At 41.5% G+C, this 23,513-nt stretch overlaps 1 protein-coding gene across 2 annotated transcripts in view; it reads left to right on the top strand.

Annotated features, from left to right (window-relative positions):
- The first annotated feature begins 1,299 nt into the window (after positions 1 to 1,299).
- Positions 1,300 to 23,513, top strand: part of LOC101557255 (cytochrome P450 4V2-like) — a 31,436-nt gene continuing 9,222 nt past the window's right edge. The window contains exons 1-9 of one of the 2 annotated variants that reach the window (XM_055140466.1): positions 1,537 to 1,662; positions 2,493 to 2,563; positions 8,942 to 9,054; positions 10,371 to 10,456; positions 10,800 to 10,990; positions 11,849 to 11,918; positions 16,649 to 16,775; positions 19,441 to 19,617; positions 21,443 to 21,545. In XM_055140466.1, coding sequence (XP_054996441.1) covers positions 2,500 to 2,563; positions 8,942 to 9,054; positions 10,371 to 10,456; positions 10,800 to 10,990; positions 11,849 to 11,918; positions 16,649 to 16,775; positions 19,441 to 19,617; positions 21,443 to 21,545 — 931 coding nt within the window. In that variant the 5' untranslated portion in view covers positions 1,537 to 1,662; positions 2,493 to 2,499. Of the gene's footprint in view, positions 1,663 to 2,492; positions 2,564 to 8,941; positions 9,055 to 10,370; positions 10,457 to 10,799; positions 10,991 to 11,848; positions 11,919 to 16,648; positions 16,776 to 19,440; positions 19,618 to 21,442; positions 21,546 to 23,513 lie in introns of both variants that reach the window. The other variant, XM_004610340.2, reaches the window with a different exon arrangement.

Genomic DNA, 23,513 nt, shown 5'->3' on the forward strand with positions numbered 1-23,513 from the left:
TTAGGAATTTAGTATCCATAAGATAAATTAACAGCAGGAAATCAAAGTTAATGTATCTGAAATTCAAAGATATGAGACTCAAAGATGAACCTAAACAGGTAGTTTTTGTACTTTTTTCCAGCAAGGAAGCAATATAGGTTGGCTTATCTAGCCTTTGTGGCCCCACTTTTCTATCTCTAGTGATTAGGATGCCCTTACCTTCTCTTTGCAGGCCTTTCCAGGTCAGGTAGGACTAGAGTACCTACTTTCATGGTGTGTATGTGTGTGGGGGGGGTTGTAATGGGGATTTTTTACTGGCTATGTTCTTTTTCTCTTTCTCTGGTGTGGGGAAGGGTGGACCATATCCAGTGGTTTTCAGGGCTTACTCCTCACCCTGTGCTCAGGGGTACTCCTTGTGGTAACTGGGGGACCTTATGGTGTGCTGGGGAAAGGATCTGAGTTAGCTGTGTATAAGGCAAGTATCTGCTTGCTGTACTATCTTGCCAGGCCCTACTGGCTGTTTCTTGTATGATTTGGTGATGGGGGGAGGTACTTTTCAAGAGGAAAATTGCAATTTTTTATATTGCATCACCATGAATTACAAAGTTATTCATGACTTTCAGACATACAGTGTCCCAACACCAATCCCTGTACCGTGTCCCTAGTTTCCCTCCTGTCCCCAGCCTGCTTGTAAGGCAGCACTTCCCCTCCTCCTGCCCCCTCCTGCCCCGCCCTTTCAAGCATTGTGTATTACAATATTGTTGCTGATGGGGTTATCAAGCATATCCTCTTCCTCTCTTCCTCTTTTCTGCCCTCAGGCCTCCTCCAGAGTGACCCCTCCCCCGCAGCATTGCCCCAGAGCTCTCTTCCCTACCCTATCCCCTTCACCCCCACCCCTACCACCCTGGCAAGCTTCTTACGAAGACCAGATCTCAAGCTCGTCCTTTCTACTGCCTTGGGGGCACTTGTTATCCCTGAACCACGTTCCTGGATACCCCAGTTATGAGAGAGATCTAGGTTTCCATCCCCCCACTCCCTCGGACTTCACTCGGCATGAGACTCTCCAGATCCCGTCCACGTCGTGGTATTTTTTTAAAATGATTTAATTGAAAGGAATCACAATGCCACCTTCCAGGTGTCCTTCTGTTCTGAAGAAATGCCCGGGCGGGTGAGGGTACTGCACCCAGGCTGGGGCGACAGCTCAGGCTGCCAGCCCGGGAGGCAGGGTCAGAGGGAGTGCAGCGCTGCCCGGAGCGACCTCACCCTGAGCTCCTCCCCGGACCCACTCACGGGATCCTCCCGCACCCCGACCCGCCGAGCTCCTCCCCGACCCACTCACGGGATCCTCCCGCACCCCGACCCGCCAAGCTCCTCCCTGGATCGGCCCAGCCCAAGGGCACTTCTGCCCCGATCCGCGCTCCTCCCGGCACCCGCTCAGGGCCGCACCCGCGTCCCCGCCGCCCGCCGCGATGTCGCTGCTCTGGCTGGTGCCCGTCGGGCAGAAGCTGCTGCTCTGGAGCGCGCTGGGCGCCGCGGTGCTGGGCGCCTTCTCGCTGCTGCTCAACTTCCTGCGCATGGTGACGTTCTACTCGCGCAACTGGCTGCGGCTGCGGGTCGTGCCCACCGTCTCGGGAGCCCTGCCCTTGGTGGGACACGCGCTGGTGATGAAGCCGGACCCCAGGGGTAAGGGCCGCGAGGGGGCCCAGGCCACCCGGGCAAAGCTGCTGTCGCCCTGGCCGCTAGGAACGCTCGGGGCGGCTCCGTCCCTTCCTTGCCCCGCTCGCCGCTGCCGTCCGGGGACTGGCTGTCCTGTGCTCTGGCCAAGGGGAGATGCTGGCCGAGGGCCAGCACGACTCGCTCTGCACCCTCCCTCCTTCCTCTCACTCCTTCTCTCTACAAAAGAGCAAATGTTTGTTTTTCTATCTCTCCCGGGGTCCTTCCTCTAGCTAGAAAAGTTCAGTTTCTCTCTCTTGTTTCTGTTCTCTCTCCCGGTAGTGGCCCTTCCTTCCTCCCCTCCCTCCCCCTCTCTCCACAAAACAGCCGATTTTGGTTTCTCTCTCTCTTTCTCCCTCCGTCCCTCCCTCCCTCCCTCCCTCTGTCTCTCTCCCTCCTTCCTTCCCTCCCTCCCTCCCCCCTCTCCCCATCCCCGCCCCCCCTCTGTCTCTCTCTCTCTGTCCCTCTCCGCACACATCACAGTCCCCGCTCCCCCCTCCCTCCTTCCCTCCCGCCCTCTCTTCCCCTTTCCTCCTTCCCTCCCTCCCTCTTCTGCTGGAGATCACTTTAAGACTATCTCCCCACCTGCGGATTAGGACACTAGTCTACAATTTAAATTACCTCGGCTTTCTTGTTTAAACACTTTCAGGGAAGTTACATAACAAGCATTCATAGCCAGGCCACCTTGGGCAAACGTCCATAGCAAGTTTCATCCACTTCATTGAAAGACCTTTCATTTGTGTTTGTTTTTGATTGGAATTATCTATTATCTGTAACATATACACTGGTTTATATTACAGTTTGTTGATGGAAAATCACTTTGTTAGAAACCTCTCGAAAGTACCTGGCTTTACAATGCCTCATCAGGGAGGTGAGTGAGATTTTAGCATTTCCTCTCCATGAGTGGGCAGAGATGCAGAGCAGAAAAAAAAAAAAAAGGCGCTCAAAATGGCAAACTGAGTCTAAGTCTAAATCGATCTCTTTTCATCCACTATTTTGTTTGCAGTCATTAACATGCTGATCGTTAATTCCAAAGCTGGAATTATTATGTTTCCCCAGATTAATACAATGATGTCATGTCCTATTCCTGGGAATATGAGGAGGTTCTGTGGGAGTGTGCCACCTAGATAGGGAGGATGTTTGCTTAAAGAAGAAGTCAAGTAAACCTTGAACAATCAAACATCTGTCTAACCTATCAGTGACCCAATAGCACATTTAGATAGAAAGGAAGAATGTATTAAAAAACATCTTAGTTAACAGTGAAGGCAAACCAATTACCCTTTCTCCTCTGTCCTTTGATTATATGCACATATAATTGTTTGTAAAGACCCTGCTCCCCTAGAGCTCCCAAAATCTCATCATACTCATCGTTTTCTTTTATTTTTTTAATCTTCCCTTTGTTGTTGCGATAATGATGAGTTTAGGGGTGGGGATCCACGCAGTTGGTCATTGTGATCCCAAGTCAGAGAACTCACACTTCACTTGTTGGTCCTGAGATCCCAGATGGCAGTGCTGCTGGGTTTGGAGTGAATCTGCCAGATCTGCAACAGAGACCTTCCCACCCAGCGCCTTGCTCCTCATAATTTTAGCAGGGAATATGTACATTTTTAATCATATAAATGCATTATCTTATGAGTCATCTTTAAATAGACTTTAAATTATGAAAATTAAGGAGTGCTTATTTGCACTGAGTAATTTTTGCTATCATTTAGGTAACATGATTATAGTAATGCTAATATACATGGCTTTGGTGACAAGGACTGCACCTGTATATCCCACCAAAGTGCCTAGACCGTCCACCTCTGCTCTTATGTCACCTGGAGTCCAATTCTTTGTTCCCCATCACCCCACCCCCATAAATAGATAATCTGCTTTGATCAAAGGTCAAGGATTTGTCCTCATTTGTTATTGTTTATTCCTCTATATTGTTGCTCTGCATTCCACAGATAAATGAGATCCCTAGCATTTATTCTCCCGCTGGTTTATTTCACTCAGTCACGTCACTGTCACTGTCCTCCAGTTGCTCATCGATATGTTCGAGTGGGCACCAGAAACGTCTCTCATTGAGAGACTTATTGTTACGGTTTTTGGCATATCCAGTAGCTTGCCAGGCTCTGCGGCAAGAGTATGCGGGCTCCATACTCTTGGTAGCTTGCCGGGCTCTCCGAGAGGGGCAGAGGAATCGAACACGGGTTGGCTTCGTGAAAGGTGAAGGCCCAACCGCTGTGCTGCTTATTTCATACTAAGCTTATTTCACTTTGTATGATGCCTTCTAGTTACACTGGAGGATAATTTTACCATTGAAATCTCCAGCGTTTAAGACCTATTTGAAAATAAGTTCCAAGAATTACTTTTCAGATGAAGAGAATGAAAATATATTGTGTCTTCTAAAAGGGACTTTGTAATCTACCAACCAGTACTGAATTTGGACATTAGGCAACTCTTTGCTTAGTTCCATCTTTACGACCACATTGCCCAACTTTGAAATGTTATTCACAGCTAAGTTGCAGTTGTTTGCCCTTTACTTGTAAAAGTAACTATATTACAAGGTAATTTTAAATATTATTGAATACATACAGTCCATATTACTTTTAGAACTTATTTGTAATAAATTCCTTAACCATCAAGAGCTTTCATTAATGACTTGCTAAACACTGAATTTAGCAAAGTGTGGCTATCCAAATAATCTAAATATATTCCCTATTTTAAATCATTTATCCCACTCCTGCTTTCACTCCTTTGTTACCAGGGACTGTAATGGGGAATTAGTGTATTGTGTTGTTTTATGTCATATTTTGTTTTACACTGTGGTGCAGGAATCCAATCTCATGTCTAATATATTCAAGGCAAGCACTCTGAGCTACCTCAAGGAGTCCCCTGAGCTATCTCGCACTGATTTCTTCTATAGCAGGCTGTGCCTTTTCATTCGGTGACTCTGGTTTAAGTTCTAGTCAGCAATCCCAGCTGGATTCGTGCAGCTGACTTCCCACTGGCCTCTCCAACTCTGGTCTCTTGTCTTCCTGGTTCAGTATGCCCAGATCTACCTTGCCCATCTTACTCTCAGGATTGGACTTGATTGGTAACTTTAAACCGCAGATTCAGACCTCCATGTCTCTTCTGTCAAACAGACTAAGGGGAGGCATCATATCACTTAGAAGAACTCTGTTTTGACACTGAGGTTTGATCCAGCTGTTTCCACTGCAATTTCAACAACAACTGTTTAGATTGGAAACCATTGGAACCAAGCAGTGTTGCCTAATGGGTAAAGTGGCTTGGTCTGTATTCTCATTGCCTTGGATACAAAGCCAGGCGTACTGTTGCCCAGTTCTGTGATACTGAGTAAGAAAGTTAAAGGGGAACAATTTCCCCACCTGTGTGGGGAAACGATGACAGAAATGAATGGCACTCCACCTAACAGAGGCAAGGGTGTCACTACTTTAGCTTTTCTTCACGCCCTGCTGCCTTCTTCAGACTGAGATCACATGCATAGTGATGCAAAAAGTGTTCACTCCGAACTTTTGCACAAGACTTTGATGCCGTAGTTGGGATTCATGGCCACATTTCCCCAACCCCATACTGGGGCCTTGTACAGTTGTAAAGCCAGGTCAGAGCTTTCACTCGCTGCACGGAACTTTAGCCTTTTTAGCTGCTCAGAAGCTCCCTGTGGTTCCATCTGATCTTATAGGATCTTATAGATCTTATAGGATTAGTGTCACTGTCCTAAAGTACAAGTCACACCATTCGGGTTCATGTCAGAAACTTGGAGCTGCTCTTAGATCCCTTAAGAGAAAATGCACACGATCCTTTGAAACTCCAGTCTCATCTCCCAGTGCTATAGCCCCTGTTCCTGTATTTGCACTGGACCTCAGGGTCTCTTCAGACCCTGTGCCTCTGCTCTGCTGTTTGTACCATTGCTTGGCTCACATCCTCTTTCCCATCCCCGCTTCCCTTTTAGCTGCTTACAAATTCAATTCATCCTTTCATGGTCCCATGCCATCTGCCTCATTACAGAATCAGTAATTCCTTAGACCTAATCTCTTGTTTTATTAATTTTCTCTCAGGCCACATCCAGAGTGCTCAGGCCTTATTCTTGACTCTGTGCTCAGTGATCACTCTTGTAGGGTATGAGGAACTAGATGAGATGCTGGGGATCAAACCCAGGTCTGCTGAACACAAGACAAATGCCCTACCCACTGGAGTATGTCTCTGGCACCTTAAACTTTTGTTAAGTTTAAATAAATCACTTTATTCTCTACAGTAGTGTGATTCATGACAGAAGTGACCCTCTCCAATGATGCTTAGTTACTGAGAGGAGCGACTGAGCCCCTTGAAGGTGGTTATACAGTACCTGCTGAATGCTGTTAATCACATCATGCTCACTTCCAGTTTTGAGCATGGGGTAGGAAACTGATTGACATGATTATAAAATTTCTTATCTATCTCTAGATTGCCCTCAAAGTTATTGAGTAATTCTAATTAGCTCAATGACTTTTTCTTATATTTACTATTTACTATATTTTTATTTTTTTGTATTTATACTATTATACTATTTATTCTATTTATACTATTTTAAATTTTAACTATTTATACTATTTTTATATTTATTTTTAATATCTCTTATTGTTACTATTTACTCTTATATTTACTACCTTGTCTTATATTTACAGCTCTTTCATATTTTGTCATACCTTTCATATATTTCCAAATCTAATTCCACCAGCACATAGATCTATGTTGTAAATTTCCCCCCTACATTAAATAAAATATGAACACAGGGCAATTTTTTAACATAACATATTTACATGTGACCTGAGTTCATCACCCACATTTCTTTAAAAAATCTTCCTTCAGCTTACTTCTTATATGAAGTTTCAAAAAATGAAACTGTCTTCTTTATTTTTAACATTTTGTTACTTTGAAATAACTTTAAAGGTTCAGAAAAGTTGGAATGATAATGGTGCACTTCTACATGTTAACCAGATTTTTCTACGGTTATATACCACTGTTATAAATGCCAAAACACAGAAATTAGTACTTGTTCAAAAATAATACCAAAGTGCATGCTTTATTTGAATTTCACAACTTTTCCCAGTAGTGAACTTTTTCTGTTCTAGGACTCAATCCAAGATCCCACGTGGGTTTCAGTTACTATGTTCCTTTAGTTTCATCAACTATGAGTTTTTTCTCTCAATATTTTCATATCTGTTATGACCATAAAAGATCTGTGGAGTGCTAGTCACATGTTTTATAGATTCTGTCTCAATATGCGGTTTTCTGCTATTTTCTCCTGTCTAGATAATAGATAATTATCTTTGACAAGAACACCATATAAGCTATGCTGTGTCTTACTCAGTACATGGTAGAGCTATATACTGGTAGAGCTTTTGTTAACCTCGGTCTCTTGATAAAAGTGGTGTGTGTAGGTCATTGCACTCTAAAGTTACCCTTTCCCTTTGCAACTGAACAGTAGTACAGATAAATTATATAAATACTTAGATACACTACCCATTTCTCTTCATTCCTCTAGTACCCAGTATTATTCATTATCTCCTGGATTTTGTCTAACATTTTTGTGGTAGTGATTCCAAAACTATAACTATGTATTTCCTAGATTTATCCTATGCACATAAACTAGAATATTTCTTTAAGGAAGAGTTTTCTCTTTAGCATTTATGTGTACATATGTATAGATACAAAAGTAGCAAAATACGACTGCATATTAGCATAAATACATGTGTATTTGCTTTATTCTATATACAACAATCTGTGACATATAGAATATTATGTTATTTGTTTTCTTTCACTATTTCAGCTGGTTGGAAACCTTTCAGATTGGCTTCTTGATTTTTCAACATGGTCTTGTGATTTTTGAGCACTTTCATATCTTCCTACACCATAATCTATTCCATGTATCTTGTTCTTTTCCTGATTAAACCCTAAAATCAATACGAAGATACTTATTATTAATTTTATTGGCAAAAGTTTTCCAGAAACTCAGGTCTGGATGTCAGTACAAAGATGATTTGGGGAGCCAATTTGGAAGGCCATTTTACCAAAATATTTGGTTTGTGTTCTTTGGCGACATTGAAGGAAAATCACATTTATATGATGCTTGAATAGTACATCAGTGATGTGAGATGGAGGAACAAGAGTACAGCTTTTCAGAAGAGAAAATGTTTGTAACAGACCTTGAGAAGGCTAGAAGGATTCGTATGTTTTCTTCCTATTTAAAAGCTGCATGAAGCCCATGTAAAGAAACTTAACAGGGGGAGGCTAGGAGATATCTCAAAGGGCTCAGATGCAAAGACCCTGCGTTGGAAGCCTGGTCCACATGGTCCTATGAGCACTGCAGGAATAGCTGTGGGATTGTGGTCCCTAGCCCTGCTAGACGTGCATCTGCAGCACTGCATACCCATCCCACCCAGCTGGGCATATCTACACCCACATCCTCAGATCCTCACCCTGTCAACTCTGTTGGGTAGCCCCACAGGAAACAAATGTAATAAACATCGAAAGATTCTTTGTTTTTTAAAAATATATATTTTTCTAATTGAGATGCACAGTAACAAAGCTGGTCATGATCAGGTTTCAGTCATACAATGATCCAACACCCATCCCTCCACCAGTGTTCCTTTCCCACCACCCATGACCCCAGTGTCCCTCTCCGCTTTGTAAACACACTGTAAGAGTCACCATCTAAGTGTCTTTACAGGAGCATGTGAAGTTTGGCATTTCACAATTGGCCATGTAATTATGACATCCACAATTAAGTGATGGGACCAAGCACCAAAGTGATCATCTAGACGGCTCCACAGGGTCACCTGAGTACTGAGAATCACAGAATACAGCCCTGAAGAAGACCCCAAGTAACTTCAGGATGGTCCTGGTAGTCTAGCACCAGAGCAGCTGAGGATACACATCCTCCTGGTCCAGCTGTTTCTGATTCACCAGGAGTGGCTCTGGGCCCCTTAAGCATCATATGGGAGCCCTCTCCAAACAAAATATGACCAAAAAGTTATATCATCCTCATGATTCAATCATTAGAGCAGTTTATAGAGACTTGTGGTTTGCTATAAATTGAGAGATATGTGGGTGAGTGTTTGTTTACTTCTTAAACTTAACCAAAAATGGTTTAACCCCCCAAAGTCATATTATAAAAATAAGGAATATGTTATACATTTCTTACATTTATTGAATTAGAAAGGAAGTATTTACTGATTCAATTTTTTAATTTAACCTTTTTTTTCAGAATTTTTTCAGCAGCTAATTACTTATTCTGAAGAATACCGACAAATGCCACTGATAAAACTCTGGCTTGGGCCAGTGCCATTGGTAGTCCTTTACAAAGCAGAAAATGTGGAGGTGAGTCTGCAATAACTAGGACCAATGTCCCACTACCTGCTGGAACTGCACTGAATTAACGTAGCGCAAGTGTGTACTTGTGCCTGAGGATGACAGTTAGCATCTGTCTTGAGCAGCCCCATAAACATTCGAGGCCCTTCTGGGGCCAGATAATGGCTGCTCGGTGTTCTCTGCATCCTGGGAGTGTCCTGTAATAGCTCTCTCTCACACACATGGTCAGAAACAAATGCATGTTTCTCTTGCACTGTAAGTGAACACAAGGATAGGTTGTTTAACAACCACAAATAGGTTGTTCTTCAAGGAAAGCATTTGTGACTTGTCAGGCACTGTTTTAAGATTATGAAAATATAGCACTAATAAAATATGAGTGTTTGCCTCAGTGTACCTAGAGTCTAAAAAATTATTCTTCCAAATCAGTTTTTAGAAAATAGAAATTTGATATTGACAGAGAAGAGATATGGCTGATCCATGTTGTTGAAAATAAGTGTCAAATGTAAAAGGCATGTTTCTTTTTAGTAGGATGTGGAAGAAATTATCTTGGGTTTGATGAAAAAGGGGTATATGTAAGGAAGGGGAAAAATGGGGTTAGCAGGTCTTTTCATGTAACAAAGTTAAAAACAGAAATTTCTTGGGAGAGGTGCTGGAATTTGTTTTTCGGAGGTATTGTGGTGACAATGTTGGATCTTTTCTTGTGCCATCCCTTAGAATCTTGGTTCAGAGAAGATAGTGAAGGTTCTCCTGCTGCCTCATGTAAAGAGCTGTCCAGAGGACATAGGCAAGAGTAAGAATCATGACACAGAATCTTAATGGTCAGACCTAGACCTAAGTGCTCATCTTTTTGCTTCTAATTGTGGAGACACTCAATGAGTTCTCTAGCTCATGAGTGAATTCTGAGCCCCTACCTGCTATCAGATCATGGAAAGCTGAATTTCTCCAAGGCAACATGCCTGAAAACAGACCCATGTTTTCTGTCTCCATAAATGTGCTCCTCTGCATTCACTACCTCATTTCCGTGAGCTGTCCCCTTGTTTAAGAAATGACTTCACCTGGTTCATAGTTCATATAGGAACCGTGAATCTCCTTGGATATTTTCCTCTCTCTCCACTCCATTATGAGCTCAATATTGAACGACAGTTTTACATTCAAATCTCTGCTTGGATTTTGTTGAGACACAGGAATTAAAATGAATTACAAAGAAATACGGGCTATAAGATGTTACTTTAAAAAGCTACCATGTTCTAGTCAGCTATTCTTATCATTGAAATTATTCCTATGTCTCTAATGTATCTTTAAAATGATTTTCTTCTTTTTTCTAGACAATTTTAAGCAGTTCAAAGCAAATTGATAAGTCCTATATGTACAGGTTTCTAAAACCATGGCTTGGCCTTGGCCTCCTTACAAGGTGAGTGGCCATGTGGAGGGCTGTCTTGTAAAGCGGTGCCTCTAGGGGTAATTTATTTAAGTGTTGATGGAGATGGGGGGGGGAAGAAAATCTAACATTTACACGTATAGCTTAGGAGTTTAGAAACATTCTTAACTATTATCATTTTATGATAGCTTCCTTCAATATTATAATATAAAGGAGTATTCAAAACACTTCTTTTAACTCTTTGGGGATTTTGGCAAAACATTTAAGAATATATAGTCCACCTGTTTCGGGAAAATGTTGTTGATATCCCTTATATTTATACTTTGTTTTGGGGTGTCGTTTCTATGTTATCTGTAACCATGCCTGGTATTTCTAGCACTGGGAGTAAGTGGCGCTCCAGGAGGAAAATGTTAACTCCAACGTTCCACTTTACAATTCTGGAGGACTTCTTAGATGTCATGAATGAACAATCCAAGATACTGGTTAAGAAGCTCGAAAAACACGTTAACCAGAAAGAATTTGACTGCTTTTTCTTCATCACTCTTTGTGCCTTAGATATCATCTGTGGTAAGTCTCAATGATTGCTTCTTCTAAGATGAGACAGAGAGAGAGAGAGAGAGAGAGAGAGAGAGAGAGAGAGAGAGAGAGGAGAGCTGCCTGCCGTAGAGACATAGGTGGGGGTGAGGGGTGTTTTATGGGGGTGAGAGAGAAACTGGGGACACTGTTGCTGTGGAATTACACTGGTGGAGGGATGGGTGTTGGAACGTTGTATGACTGAACTCAATCATGAACAGCTTCGCTTCGTAATGCTCTATCTCACAGTAATTCAATAAAATTAAATTTAAAAAAATGATTGCGGGGCTGGAGCATTAGCCCAGCGGGTAGGGTGTTTGCCTTGCATGCAGCCGACCCGGGTTCAATTCCCAGCATCCCATGTAGTCCCCTGAGCACTGTCAGGAGTGATTCCTGAGTGCAGAGCCAGGAGTAACCCCTGAGCATCACCAGGTATGACCTCAAAACAATAAAAGCAAAAAGAAAATTGATTACTTTCTACAGTTGGGCTGTAAAGAAGAAATAGCCCAAATGAACAGTAGCGGGTCCTGAGAAGGCCAGTGTTGGGGCTGAAAGAACACTGGGTGCTTCTGGAAGTTCTACTGCTAAACAAACTGCCTGAGAAGCATCAGCCATTCCCTATTCTGAAGAACAAAGAGTCAACATACTAGGAAGGAGAAAGGGAATAATGGCAGGAGAGAGAGAAGGAGAAGCAGAAGGCCCAAGAGCAGAGCGGAAAAGGGAAGAAACACATCCAAAATTCATTATAACAGAAAGGCATGTATTTCTCTTCCCAGGTGTTGTCCCTTAGAGGATAAACAAAAGAAATGAAATGTGCTGAGCTGAATGATGGTTTCTTACAATGTTTTACAGAAACAGCAATGGGGAAGAATATTGGTGCTCAGTGGAATGAAGATTCTGAGTATGTTCGAGCGGTTTATAGGTAAACTTATTTATTTTGTTTATTTTATAAGCATTACTGATTAGAGCTTAAAAATAGCTTCGTTTTTTGTGTGTGTCATTCAAGTTAAAAAACTGAAGCTAGAATAAAAATTAGCCCAATGTTTTAACATCATTTCAGCAACAGAGGAAGACTGGGAAAATGTGACTGATGGATAATATGCTTGTTTTGAAATAATGTATCAAAATATTAAAATATTTTTATAGTGTAACTGCTACGTAAAAATTTTTTTAATAGTAAAAGCTAGAAAATTCGGGCTGAAGCAATAGCACAGTGGGTAGGGTGTTTGCCTTGGGCGAGGCCAACCTGGATTTGATTCCCAGCATCCCATATGGTCCCTTGAGCAATGCCAGGAGTAATTCCTGAAAGCAGAGCCAGAAATAACCCCTGTGCTTCACCAGGTGTGACCCAAAAAGAAAAAAAAGCAAAAAAGTTCTATGTAAATGTTAGCTATCATTATTATTGCTTCATCCATGTACCCTTTATTCTAGCTGAATTTTTGTTATTGTCCATAAATTATTTTAAATTTATTTTTCTTTTCATTTTATTTATATTTGTTTAGAGAAACAAGGTAGATTTTATTGAATAAAACTTGCCTAAAAAGATGCGAAAGAACATAAAAAGAGAAAATGTATCCAAAAGAGAGACAGATTTCTCCAAAGTGGAAGTAAGCAAGCAAGTGAGATACTCGTTTGAGGGAGAATACTGTCTTGAAGACAAATCAAGCTATTTTAGCTTCAAACTACTTGCTCTTATTCAGCTAACCAGAAACTGATTGGGGTCAGAAATTGATTGGCTACCTTAGTAAGCCCATTGCTCATTTTAGTGCTTTAAATATTTATTGAGCATCTTTATTCTGTTATCCACTATACAGGGTACTGATTATTTTTATTGTGGCACATACAACAGTGTGGAGCACAGACAGAAATATATTTACACTTATAAATGATAGATAAATTAGATATTGGAGAAAAATACCATGGTATGGTTTACAGATTAAGTTGCCAGGTAAGGGTGAGCTAGCTCCATTGATGGAAATGGTAAGTGAGGTTCTGGGGGCACTTTCTGTAGAAAAGGGCAGCAACTTTTGTTTCTTGCACCAGAGGAGTGATCAAGCCAATGATTGGTCATTGACAGGAGGCAGATTTCATCGTAAGCGGTAACATAAGAGCCCCATAGAGCCTTAGAATGTGAAATTGCCATGAAAAACATGCAGATAGGATGATCATCTATTATTCCTCTATTCTTTCTTCCTCTAAAGAAATGATTAGCTTTTTTTTTTTTTGCTTTTTGGGTCACACCCAGTGATGCACAGGGGTTTCTTCTGGCTCTGCACTCGGGAATTACTCCTGGCGGTGCTGGGAGACCATATGGAATGCTGGAAATCGAACCCGGGTTGGCCACATGCAAGGCAAACACCCTACCTGCTGTGCTATCACTCCAGCCCCCAGAAATGATTAATTTTTAAGTTTTACCAGATACCTAGCTATATTACTGAACATAAATCACTGATCCCACTGTACCCTCTAGTGAGTTTTCATTCTCTTATTAATGCTCTTTGAGACCTGTCATGGAGTAGGTGCTCAAGAAATACATAATAGGGCAGAAGAAATTGTACAGGGGTTCAGGCCTTGCAAGTGGTCAACACTAGCTCAATCCCTGGCACTACTCTATCCCCCAAGCATCTCTGGGTGCCTTCCTGGAGGCCCCTTAAGCACGGTGGGGTATGGCTCTGGAGACCCCAGAGCTTTGCCAGTGGTGTTGGGTGATGCCTGGCACTGCAAGGCCTGTACAGCAGCATATTCTCAGGCTTCAGTGCCAAATCAGTGGCTGTCCAGAGATCGCCAGAAGGTGGCACCCAGATTCCTGAGCACTGCTTTGGAGGACCCTCCCCACTAAAAATGTTAACCACCTTACCAGTCTTTTTTAAAATTTTTTTATTAGAGAATCACTGTCATGTACAGTTATAAACTTATGAACTTTTGTGTTTGCATTTTACTCATACAGTGATCATTTACCCATCCCTCCACCAGTGCCCATTCACCTCCGCCAATGATTCCAGTATCCTCTCACCACCCCCACCCCATCCCCCACCACCCCACCCTGCCTCTGTGGCAGGGCATTCCCTTTGTTCTCTCTCCTTTTGGGTGTTGTAGTTTGCAATAGAGGTATTGAGTGGCCTTCATGTTCGGTCTATAGTCTACTTTCAGCTCGCATCTTCCAACACGAATGGGTCCTCCCGACATCCTCTACTTGGTGTTCCCTTCTCTATCTGAGCTGCCTTTTCCCCTAGCATGTGAGGCCAATTTCCAAGCTGTGGGGCAGATCTCCTAATCCTTATCTCTACAACTCTTGGGTGTTAGTCTCCCATTATGTTATTTTATATTCCACAGATGAGTGCAATCTTTCTATGTCCATCCCTCTCTTTCTGACTCATTTCACTTAACATGATACTTTCCATTGTAGATCCACTTATATACAAATGTCATGACTTCATCTTTTCTAATACCGGCATAGTATTCCATTGTGTAGATGTACCAAAGTTTCTTTAACCAGTCATCTGTTTTGGGGCACTCTGTTTTTTTTTTCCAAATTTTGGCTATTGTAAACAGTGCTGCAATGAACATAGAAATGCAGATGTCATTTCTACTATACCTTTTTGCCTCTCTGGGATATATTCCCAGCAGTGGTATTGCTGGGTCAAATGGGAGCTCAATTTCTAATTTTTTTGAGAATCTTCCATATTGTTTTCCAAGAGGGTTGAACCAGTCGACATTCTCACCAGCAGTGAAGGAGAGTCCCTTTCTCCCCACATCCACGCCAACAGTGGTTGCTTTTGCTCTTTTGGATGTGGGCCAGTCTCTGTGGTGTGAAATGATATCTAATTGTTGTTTTGATCTGCATCTCCCTGATGATTAGTGACATAGAGCATTTTCTCATGTGTCTTTTAGCCATTCAAATTTCTTCTTTGAGAAAATTTCTGTTCATTTCCATCCCCCATTTTTTGATGGGGTTGGAGGTTTTCTTCTTTTTTTAAAATTTATTTTATTGAATCACCATGTGGAAAGTTACAAAGTTGTCAGGCTTATGTCTCAGTTATACAATGCTCAAACACCCATCCTTTCACCAGTGCCCATATTCCACCACCAAAACACCCCAGTATGCCTCCCACCCCTCCCCGCCTGCATAACTGATAAATTTCACTTCATTTTCTCTTTACCTTGATTACATTCCAGATTTCAACACAAAACTCACTATTTTTGTTGGAGTTTACCCTCCTACTGACAAGGAAGCATTTGATAATTAGTTTTCCATTGATGAGAATGAAGAGATATGAAGTTGCGCGGCCGCGCGGTTTAGGATTTTTTTTAGTAATTAAGTTCAGGGAAATTTATGTTGAAAATTGCATCATTTCCCTTTCTGGGGCAGCATGGGGCAAAGGCTTAGTTCACAGTCTAGATACATGGTTGCAAGCACTTGCTGGGACCAGAAGTAGTGTAGCTGGCTTCTGGATCTTGGTTGTTCAGCAGCAAAGCGGCCATGCAAAAGCATGGCCACCTGGGTCAAATCTCAGCGGTGTGCGAGCCAGTATCCAGGAGTTTTCTTCTTGTAGAGTTCAACCAGTGCCTTGTATATCCTTGATATCAACCCCTTATCAGATGTGTATTGGGTGAATATCCTTTCCCATTCTGTAGACTGTCTTTGTATTTTGGTCACTGTTTCTTTTGAGGTACAGAAGGTTCTTTGTTTAAAATAGTCCCATTTGTTTATCTCTGTTTTCAGTTGTTTGGCCAGTGATGTGTTATCTTTGAAAATACCTTTAGCTTCAATATCATGGAGGGTTTTGCCAACCTTGTTTTCCATGTACTTTCTGGATTCTGGTCTGATGTTGAGATCTTTAATCCACTTTGACCTGGCTTTTGTACATGGTGTTAAGTAGAGATCTAAGCCCATTTTTTTTTTCATGTTGCTGTCCAGTTTTGCCAGCACCATTTGTTGAAGAGGCTTTCCTTGTTCCAGTTCACATTTTTTGCTCGCTTATCAAAGATTAGATAATCATATATTTGAGGGTGTGTGTCAGATATTCAACCCTGTTCCATTGGTCTGTGGCTCTGCCTTTGTTCTAGTACCATGCTGTTTTAATTATTACCACTTTTTGTATAGATTGAGGTTGGGGAGGGTGATTACTTTCATATTCTTTTTCCTAAGAGTTGCTTTAGCTATTCGTGGAGGCTTATTGTTCCATGTGAATTTCAGGAATGTTCGCGCCATTTCTTTGAAGAATCTCATGTGTATCCTTATGGGGATCACATTGAGTATGTACAATGCTTTGGGGAGTATTGCCATTTTGACAATGTTAATTCTCCCAATCCATGAGCAGGGGATATCTTTCCATTTCCTCGTGTCCTCTATAATTTCTTGAAGTAGTGTTTTGCAGTTTTCTTTGTACAAGTCCTTTACCCCCTTAGTTAAGCTGATTCCGAGGTACTTGATTTTCTGAGGCACAATTGTGAACAGGATTGCTTTTTTCATGTCACTTTCTTCTCTCTCGTTATTTGAGTATAGGAAAGCCATGGACTTTTTGGTATTGATTTTATAGCCTGGAACTTTACTATATGAGTCTATTGTTTCTAAGAGTTTCTTGGTAGAGGTTTTAGGGTTCTCTAAGTATAGTATCACGTCACCGATCTATTTTTTAATATTTTATGTAGGATGAGTGACATAGCACTTCAAAGAATGAAGATGCCCTGGCTGTGGAATGATACTCTATTCCTTTTGTTTAAGAAAGGACGGGAACACAGAAGGAGCCTAAAGATATTGCATGATTTTACTAACAGTGTAAGTTTCTAATTCTGTTTACTTCTTTGTTTGTCATGTTTGGGCTGCGCTCAACACTACTTATAAGAAATACTCTGAGCTTAGTGCTCAGGAGTTTTCCCCAGCAGTGCTACGAGGACTTTGCAGTGCCAGGGAGTGAACTTGGGCCTCCTGCAGGCTCAGTATGTGCTTTGACCTATTTCTCTCACCTCATATATCTCTCTAATTTTGTTTTTTTATTTGGGGGCCACACCTGGCAGTGCTCAGGGCTCAGTGATCTGCCTTCAGGAATCACTCCTGGTGGGCATGGGGAACCATTTGTCTGTGGTGCTGGTGATCAAACCTGTGTCAGCTGCATGCAAGGCAAGCACCCTACCTGCTGTGCTATATTTCTAGCCTGTAAATCTCTAATTTTCAATCATAGTTAAGTACTTGTAACTTTAAATTATCCATTATAATCTTAAACTGGTGGCATAAAATACATTTGAAGCATTGTTCCACCAACCACTACATAAGAACATCTGTGTATCATGAGTTTTATGTTTTGTTGACATACACAGTATAGAACCATGGAATTTGTGTTTGATAAGATAAGCATTGAGATAAAAAATAACAGGGATCGGAGAGATAGAGCTAGTCCAGCAGGTCAGGTGCTTGACTTGCTTGTGGCTGCACCACATTTTATCCCTACCACCACACAAGGTCCCTGAGTCCTTCAGGTTGTCCCACGAGCACTGCCAGGAGGATCCCTGAAAGAAGAGACAGGAATAATACCTGAGCACAATCCGAATGTGACATTAAGACACCAAACAAATAGATAATAATGGACAAAAGTGGGGCATAATTATATTTAAATTAGGTTCAGCAAACATTAAGTTTTTTGCTAACGGCCAGACACTGAACCAAGTATGCAATATTTGTTTCTACTCTAAAGAGGGTTAATTGTTTTAATAGGAGAGCTTATCTATAGGCACTTCATTACAAAAAGTGAGATATGTATAAACTTTTATTAATAAACAGATTTTGATGTTAAAAGAATAAAGAATTGGACTTGGAGGTATCTCAAAGGTCTCGAGCACCAGATTGGCACGCAGAGATCTGGGGCAGATTCCAGCTACCACATGTCTCTGGGCACCCCAGGCACCCCATGGCATCGATTCTGCATTATAATCAGTAATTTAGAAGCTCCAAGTTGGGTAGTCTATAGTATTGGTGAATCCATATTGAAACGTTATCCTTGGGGCACTGAAAAAAGGAATAAGTGATGTATATGATACCCTATAAGTATCACAAACAAAAGTGCCTATAAAGAAAAAAAGTGTATGCTATCAAGAAGACAGGGAGAGGAGTTGGAGTCAGGAAAGTGGAGACAAGGGACACTGGTGGAGAGGAGTGGACATTGGCAAAGTGTATTAAAACATTGTATACCTGAAACTCAATCAAAAATTCCTTTGGAACTTTGCAATTCATGGTGATTCAATAAATTTTAAAGGAAAAAATCATCCTGAGTATTAGACCAGGGGGAATGCATCAAGAATAAAAGAACATGTGGTAGTTCATACTCAATAATACATAGAATCTGTGTGTATAGATTACTTACTGTCAGATTGCATCATTTTCTTAATAGCACTGTTAGCACTGTCGTCCCGTTGTTCATCGATTTGCTCTAGCAGGTACCAGTAGTGTCTCCATTGTGAGACTTGTTGTTACTGTTTTTGGCATATCGAGTACACCACGGGTAGCTTGCCAGGCTCTCCCGTGCGGACAGGATACTCTTGGTAGCTTGCCAGGCTCTCCGAGAGGGATGGAGGAACTGAACCCAGTTGGCTGCATGCAAGGCAAACACCCTACCCACTGTGCTATTACTCTAGTCTTGATAGGAGAATCAAACAAAGTGTATCCCAAATTAATTTCATGGAAAATTCTTTCATTCATTCATAACTATGTAGTGGGTATTTTTTCCCAATGCCAATCACTCTTCTAGAGTTTAAAAACTTGTCAGTGGGCAAAGACAAGATGGGTGGTCATTCAAGTCGGAGGTAAAAGACACTGACAAGGACAATAAAATGTTAGTGGAAAATGGAGAGGAAAACAAGAAACCAGTGGCAGGAGGATAGTGAATGTTAGAGATGAACAGATGAGCATTGCAGTGTACAGGGAAGTTGCTTTTGGTACTGTCACAACCTATAGAAGAGGGAGGCAGCCCCCTTTCTGAGGAAATTCCTGAGGAAAGAGCAATCAAAGCAGAAGGTCCAGCAGGCACACAGTTCAACTGATTAATGGACGTACTGTTCTTTTCTCTGCACAACATGTGCTTAGAGTGACCTATAATTGGTCTCATAGATTGGTCTTCTTGTCTGCACCACTTAAAAGTTTGTCTCATTAGCTCCCTTAAATCTCCTGAGTCATAACTAGTACACTCCTGCTTTGTTCTCTTTCTGGGAAGACTGCAGAAATAGCACTTCAAGATTATGGATTTGTCTGACGTTAAATTTGTTACGAAATTCCCACTTTATAATGCCCAAACATGTAAAGAGAAAGCTTTGGTATAAGTTATTATTGAGGTAGAAAGAATAGGAAAGTATTCACAAAGCAGCTAAGTAATGTGTCTCTTAATGGGGGGAGGAATGTATTAATTGGTATGTGAAATACCCAACACAAGCATGTCATATTTTAAATCGTTTAGGTCATCACTGAAAGGACCAAAGCAATGCAGAGAGAGGAAGAATGCAAAACTGAGAATAGCAGCCCCCGCAAAAAACGCAAGGCTTTCCTTGACTTGCTTTTAAATGTAACTGATGATGAAGGAAACAAGCTAAGTCATGAAGATATTCGAGAAGAAGTTGACACCTTCATGTTTGAGGTACTTTATGTAGTGTTAGTTTCTTTTTCAGGTATCATTAAATGAATACATGCTTTTTAGAGCCTTTGGCGTTATTTTAAATCTGAAATATGATTTTGAGTAGCTTAATATAAATGAGAATCATTAATTTATCATAACCAGAAATTATAAATGATGAATCTGATTACCTGATGAATACAAAATATTTTGACTGGTGCTGAGTACATATAGGATGTATAATTTTTCTCTCAAGAAAACTTAGGATCTAATAGGCTTTTTTAAGTATAAGAGGAGCCAGAATTTGCTCTCAGTTTTTTAGTACTTCATGCTCCTAGATATTCTTCTAAACCCAAAGGATTATATTCCCTCAACCTCCTTTTACAGATTCAAGAGAAGAGTATTTGTCCACTGCACCAGGCAGGTCAAGCTATGAAGATAGCAGCCTCGAGATACAGAATTTCTCATCTTTGATGCTACTGGGATTTTCAGTTATCAAACTAAACAATAAACATACAAAATAATTCAGATCACATTATGTTTGACAGAGAATGAATCTCTAGCATGTGGACTACAAGTAAAGAGAAAGTAAAAAGAGCCAGACACATGCACACACCTCATGCACAGTTGTCCACCTTGTACGTACACAACATTCAGTTCCTACCATCAATCTCTCCCTTTTGTGAAAACAACCAACCTAATCATTTTTGGCCTAGCTTATATATTCTTTTGAAATTCTAGTATCTTCCTTCCAAGCATGAATAAGATTGTATCATGCATGTTTCTACCCTTATGTCCAGCTTTCTTCATAAGCTAGATGGTTGACTTTTTCTGCCAAACCTGTCATGAAATCATGAAAGGTTATACCCTGTCCTATTCCAGTGGTTTCTAGAAACTCTTGGGGAGGCCCATCTACGTGATGCAGGCTTGACGGCTCAACACTCAGCTGGACATTGTGGTTCTCAGGCCCCTGTGATACTCAGGGGCCACTAGGAACGCTCCCTGGAGTGCTTGGGTATGAATATGGGGCTGGAGATACAGCACAGACATCATACATGCTTGGCAGGTCTCTACCACTTGAACTAGCTCCCAGACGCTGGTGTCTAAACCTTGAAACAGCAGGCTGTTCAATCAAGTGCTTCCTTAAGTTTTGTAACGTTTTAGTTTTAGAAGAGTCTACAGCATTTTTCCTGAACTCAGTACATCTTCAGTGAGGCTATTTATTACCTTGGTGATGTATTGACTGACTCAGGATCACTTGTATATGGTGATCATCATCAGCAAGTACAACCTGTGAGAAGCAGGGAATAATGTAGCAAGTTGACTCAGGAAAGTCAGATTTTTTTCTCCTTAAACAATTGAGGGGCTGGGGACATGGCTCTGAAAAGCACATGCTTCACATGCGCAAGGTTCTGAATTAAATCGCAGTTATGTATGCTCATATCCCCGTCCTCTTACACCCTAAGGAACTGTCCTTGTTATCCCTTTATACCTCTATACTGCTGGTTTGACATATATTCCTCTATCCACACACGTACACACACAAATACACACATATTTCTATGGACACACATATATCAAGAACTCTTAGTTCTTTGGCTATATCCTTATTAGCACTTTTTTTTTGCCAAAATAAACATAATGTTGTTTAACACCAAAATGCCTCTAAAGCATAATTCATCTTTCAGGAATTGTTAAGTTTGTTTCTCACCAAGGGAACATGCTGGACAGAATTCAATGGTCATGTTCTGAAGTAACATTGCACCTGTAAAAGCCAGAGACAACTGACAATAGACTCTCTAATCTCAACACAGCTTTGCTTTAAAGCTATCCCCCCTTCCATTTGTAGGGCCATGACACCACCGCAGCTGCAATAAACTGGTCCCTGTACCTGTTGGGCACACATCCGGAAGTGCAGAAAAAAGTGGACCAGGAACTGGAGGAAGTGTTTGGTATGTCTGACCCTTCAGTAGTTACACTGTGGGAGCCAAGTCCCCTGAAGTCAGTGTTGCTTCTGCTCCGTAGGAAGTTCAGGAGGGCCTGTGGGATCCCTTCCAGCACCTTATCTTCTGCCAGCCTCCCCCTGGTAACTTACAGGCAGTGCTCATGGCCTGCTTGACTGCGGGTGGCCAGGTGCTGGGGATGCAGAGATAAGTGTGACTGTGCTCACAGGTCTCTCTGCATAGTAGCAAAGTGGACACTTGTCCCTACGGCTTCAAGTTCCAGGTTGTGTGTTGTGCACTTGAGAGAAAAGCAGAGCTGCTATTGGAGCAGAGGGGGTGGGGGGTTCTAGTCAGAGCAATCAAGGAAAACTGTTTCAGACCCCCTAAGGAATTGCACCTGGTCATGGAGGAAAGTAAAGGTAGGTTAAGTTGTTGGACAGAGCTTTGTATTATACATAAGGAGTCCTGCGAATAGTACCCAGAGGATATGAGTGTCCTTTTCTTTTGACATCTTTCCCATCTTGACTGTGGTCTAGTTTGTTGTTCCAGACCTCAGGTTTATCTTAGAGGCAAGAGGAAAGGGGAGAAGAGTTAGGAATGTCTTACTTTCCTCTGACAGTATTTTTCTTTAATTTATTTTTTTACTTTTTAATAAAACACTGTGAGATAGTTACAGACTTACAAACTTTTGTGATTATGTTTCAGGCATACAATGATAGAGTACCCATCTATCCACCAGTTCCTATTCTCTACTACCAATATTTTGAGTAGAGTATCACTCCCACCACCCTCCCATCCCGTCCCCTCTGTCTCTGTGGCAGGCCACATTCCCTTTTACTCTCTTTCTCTCTCTCTCTCTCTCTCTCTCTCTCTCTCTCTCTCTCCTTTTGGGTGTTATGGTCTACAATACAGATAGTAAGTGGCCATCATGTTTGGTCTATTGTCCACTTTCAGCAAGCATCTCCCATCCTGAGCGAGCCCTCCAAGCATCATTCACTGAATGGTCCTTTCTGTAACCCAGCTGCCTTTGCCCCCAGCATGTGAGGCTGGCTTCCAAGCCATGGATCAATCCTCCTGGACCTTATCTCTATTATCCTTGGGTGTTAGTCTCTCAATCTGTTACATCATATTCCACAAATGAGTGCAGTCATTCTATGTCTGTCCCTCTCTCTTTGACTCATTTCACTTTGCATGATACTCTCCATGTTGATCCACTTATATGCAAATTTCATGGTTTCATCTTTTCTAACAGCTGCATAGTATTCCATATGTGGAATTGTTTATATGTACAAAAGTTTCCTTAACCAGTCATCAGTTTTCTGGCACTTGGTTTTTTTCTAGGTTCTGGCTATTGTAGATAGTGCTACAATAAACATACAAGTGCAGATGTCATTTATACTGTATTTATTTGGATCTCTGGAATATATTCCCATAAGTGGTATTGATGAGTTCAATGAGAGCTCAATTTCTAGTTTTTTGAGACATGTCCATATTGTTTTCCAAAAAGGCTGAGCCAGTTGGCATTACTACCAGCAGTGAAGGAGAGTTCCCTTCTCCACACATCGACGCCAACACTGCTTGCTTCTGTTCTTTTTGATGTGTGCCAGTCTCTGTGATGAGAGATGATACCTCATTGTTGTTTTGATCTGCATATCCCTGATGATTAGTGATGAAGAACATTTTTTCATGTGCCTTTTGGCCAATCAGATTTCTTCTTTGAGAAGTTTCTGTTCATTTTATTGCCCCATTTTCTGATGGCATTGGATGTTTTCTTCTTGTAGAGTTCAGTCAATGCCTTGTATATCCTTGATGTCAACCCCTTATCAGATGGGTGTTTGGTGAATATCCTTTCCCATTCTCTAGACTGTCTTTGTATTCTGGTCACTGCTTCTTTTGAGGTTCAGAAGCTTTTTAGTTTAAGATAGTCTCATTTGTTTATCTCTGTTTCTACTTGCTTGGCCAGTGGCATTTTTGTCT

Source organism: Sorex araneus, chromosome 1 (assembly GCF_027595985.1).
Source record: "Sorex araneus isolate mSorAra2 chromosome 1, mSorAra2.pri, whole genome shotgun sequence".
Lineage (NCBI taxonomy): Eukaryota > Metazoa > Chordata > Mammalia > Eulipotyphla > Soricidae > Sorex > Sorex araneus.